General features: G+C 32.2%; 1 protein-coding gene across 1 annotated transcript; it reads left to right on the top strand.

The window, feature by feature from the left end:
- Window positions 1–2,606: 2,606 nt before the first annotated feature.
- LOC123895141 lies at window positions 2,607–3,680 on the top strand. The gene is made up of 2 exons (XM_045945364.1): window positions 2,607–2,798; window positions 3,204–3,680. Exons 1-2 carry the CDS (start codon window positions 2,667–2,669, stop codon window positions 3,453–3,455), a joined length of 384 nt encoding a protein of 127 aa, XP_045801320.1. The 5' UTR covers window positions 2,607–2,666; the 3' UTR covers window positions 3,456–3,680.
- Window positions 3,681–4,164: the final 484 nt, after the last annotated feature.

Here is a 4,164-nt window from a genome sequence, read left to right as displayed (position 1 = left end):
ACACGATACGTGTCGGACAAGTGTGCCAAAAAAATTTGTTTTTTCTTTACTTATACTCTCCTTATGCATATATCATGCATATCTACAAGAGTTAAAGATGGGTCGAAACAACAATATTTATAGTTTTTTTTATAGGATGGATAAATAAAGGTAAAATTTTATTATATCTTATTTTAAAACTTTTTTTTAAGTAATAACTTGTTCAACTTATATTTACGTGTATATATTTTGATTCTCAATTTATATCTTTTTTTATAAATATGTAGTAGTGTCAGTGTCCTATATTTTTTACATTAACGGTGTTGCCGTGTCTGTGTCGTGTCGCCGTGTCCGTGTCGGAGTCCGTGCTTCATAGGTTACTAAGTATTAGCTATTGTAAGTACTTGACAATAAATATTTCTTTAGTTAAGAGCAGGGTGCGGGTCAATCCATGAATCCGCCGACCCATCCAATTTAACCAATTATTTACCCGAAACCGTTCATTTGCGGGTAGAATCCGGCTCAACCCACCATTACCACAAGCAACCGATTCGGGTATTAGATTTGAGTTTTTGAATCCGTGTACCCAACCCCGTCATGATAATGATGTTTTTTTTTTTTGGAAATTTGCTACTCTTATTTAATTTATTAAGTGTTATGATTAAGGATAAATTTTTATTTGAAGTTAAATCGGCGTGTTTTATTCAATTTAAGTGTTAAAAATGTGTCACAATTGTGTTAAATTCTTAAATTGTATTATAGGTTTTTTTAGAAGTTTTTAAAAAGTATATTTTTTTATCAATTTTTTTTTAAAATTTTTTTTATGAACAACTCGCGAACCCAACCCAATAAATATTGAACGGGTTGGGTAACGGATTAGGCCAAACCGGCCCAACCGAACCAGCGTACATCCCTAGTTAAGAGTAACTAGATCGTAAGAATGAAAGTGGAATTGCTTTGTAGAGCGTAATGGCTTCATTCTTAATTAATTCTACGAAAGTGAAATACAACACAAAGTTTTATTGTTCGGGACTCGACCAAAATCCAATATACGTTGCCCAAATGCTTTGGGATCAGCCTAAAATCGCTTCTTCACGGAGGCTTTTCGTTCAAGTCAATGGTAACAAACACGATAACTATTGTACACCTCCTACAGTGGATATTCTCTCCTATACACTCACGAAGTTGTTAGATTCATCTCAACGGTCATCATCGTCTCTAATGACAGTTATTGATTTGCGATTTGTTTTCCATAAATTTGGGTTTCCATGAATTTAGAGCTTTCTTACCGTTTTTCTGGACTGCTGAACAGTTCGTTCCTGGACTTGTTAAAAAATACACTTCAAAAGTCGGATTGAGATTACCAGATGAAGGGGAAAAAGAAAGGAACACAGAGTCTGTTTATTGCTCAGCACTTAGCAGCGTTTCGGTTTCTATCTGTCGAAGTGATATTGGTTCGGATCTTAACTACCGAAATCATCTTAGGGACAATTTCGTCAGCTTGGGGGGCCTGGGAGCAATGCACTGGGCCTAAAGAGCAATTTTATATACTTAAATATGGCGCAAGGCCCATAATTAATTCCATACATAAAATCATGATCAAATTGTCTATGTTATCAGGCTTATCTTATGCTACAACTATATTTCTTACATAAGGATCCTACTTATTATATTTAAAAGTTTTTACTAAAAAGAGTTCATCCTTAAGATGTCGGGAAACTAGTTACATTCCCTATAACTACATTCCTCTACTAAAGTTAGGGAAAAACGTCTCTTCTTTCATTCTCGGTTAGTTAGGGCTTTATCTTTCATTCGCTTTCGCTTCCTCACTTGCTATCGAGTGAAGCGGTGCTGGGATAGAATTTTAGAGCAACCTGGGTGAGACATAGATCGCCAGTTTTCGTGTGATCATTTTCATTATTGCACATAGAGTTAGTAGTCATATTTGTTAACTTCTAAGTCTTAAACACTAAACACTAATTTATCTAATTAATGTGTATCTAAAATGCTAGACTCATGTGTACAATGAATCCTTTGTAATTTTAACCGGACATAGAAAAAGATAATTTTAACTCATAAGTGTAGCTCAAATGATAACTACCAAATATATTGTTGGAGTGACGGAGTTCGAACCCCAAATTTCATGTTTCTCCATATTTATATATGTGAGTCTTGTCATTAGACTACTTAGGAAAAAAAAAAAAAAAAAAAAGACAATTTTCAAATTGAAAGTTAATGGAGCATATTGATATTGATGCAATCTAACGTAATGAGAACCGTTCTACACCGAATAAGCTGATTAAATTAGTGACATGAGTGGACAATCTCACGCTGTTTTCCATGCAAAGACAAAGTAAAAGATTCATGGTACAAATCCTTTATGTTTACATTATTTTTGTCTAAATTTTATTTCACGAAGCAAGGCCTAACATGTGTCACGCAACCAATAGTCTTCACCTTCGTGACAACGTACGAACGTGTTGTGTTACAAAATCCTCAATATTCATGACACATTTCTTTCCTTCCAACACGTGTCACAACACCATTCGACCTATTCCATTTTTTTTATTATTCATCCTAAGATAGTTTCTTTCTCTCTTATATAAGCTAAGGTAGCCTACATTAATTCACATACTTAGACATCAAAAGATATTATTATCCATTTAAACATATATAGACACTAAAATATGGCTAAGAGATTTAACTTTCTTGTGGAGTATAAAGAATTGGTCAAAAATTTCCAATCAAATACTAGTCCTTATAGAGCTGCTATAGTTAGCAACTTCTCAATTGCTAAACAATCTCATGTGCACACTCAAGTAAGTACCCCTCAAATTTGTAAAATAGTAATTTAGTCTCTTAAAATTGAACAATGTTATTTCATTTAGTATTTTTTTTAAAAAAAAACAATATTTAAAACAATATTATGGATTTATGGTTTTGATGAACGTTTAGTAGTGTTATATTTTTTATCAAATGACTAAATTGATATCACTTAAAACCTTATTAGTTTAAGGATCAGGACTCGACAGATCAATATAAAATAACTATAATCAAGAACAATTTTAAAATCAAATACAATACAATTAAATTTATTCCATCTTGTCTCTTATTTTTTGGCAGATCATCAAATGCACCCTAAAATGTTGATTTACTCTAATATGTGTAAGGTTTTTTTACCTTGTTTTATTTTCTGATAAATATTTGCATTTTTTTAAATTCAGAGTGGTGATCCAATAGTAGGAGCAATAAATCAAGGGTCAGATAAAGCAAGGGAGGTGCTAGGGAGTGTTGAAGAAGTGGTAGGTAAGGAAAGTGGGGACACAGCTTGGGATGCAACAAAGAAAACTGTACAATTAGTGACAAATACAACAACTGCTGAAGCTGATATGAATATTGTAGACACTGTGGAGTATAGAAGTAGTGAAGATTTATCAGGGCAACTTGGAGATGGATGTGATAAGATTCAGTTATAGTTAATATATATATAGAATTATATAGAAATTAATTAATAAGGGTATTAATCCTATATATCCTATGTTTTTTTCTTGTTTTGAATTTTATATCTATATAGTATACTAACTTATAAGAGATAAAATATGGAAGTTAAATATTTTGCTCTACTTCATTTTGTTGGATATGCATGTGATTTTTCTAGTCTTTGTTTGTTTGGGAATAAAGAGCCAATAAATTAATGTCAATTGAATTATTTTCAAGAAGTGTGTTTCATCATAAGCAAATTCATCACTAAAAATGGTGTAGGGTCGTAGGGATGATCTTTTTCAACTTTCATTTTTTGTAGTATATTTTTTTGGCTTAAAATGATCTCTTAAAGACATTTTTGGTTTCACATTGGTCCCTTAAAAAAAAATGTCTTAATAGGTCTCTTAAAGAAAAAAAGTCCGAATAGGTCCCTTAAAGACATGTCTGTTAATCAGTTTGGTCCTATTTAGACATCTTTTTAGGGACCAAACTGATTAACGGAGATGTCTTTAATTAAGGGACCTATTTGGACCTTTTTTTCTTTAAGGGACCTATTTGGACCTTTTATTCTTTAAGGGACCAATCTGAAACCAAAAATGTCTTTAAGGGACCATTTTACTAATTAAGCCATATTTTTTTTTACAAAAGTTTAACACAGTTTTGGATCACAACTATCCGCTCAAAACTGTGTAGTCGAGATTG

Source organism: Trifolium pratense, linkage group LG7, assembly GCF_020283565.1.
Source record: "Trifolium pratense cultivar HEN17-A07 linkage group LG7, ARS_RC_1.1, whole genome shotgun sequence".
Taxonomy (NCBI): Eukaryota; Viridiplantae; Streptophyta; class Magnoliopsida; order Fabales; family Fabaceae; genus Trifolium; species Trifolium pratense.
Note: the sequence above shows the minus strand (reverse complement) of the source record. Positions and strands in the feature narration are given on the sequence as shown.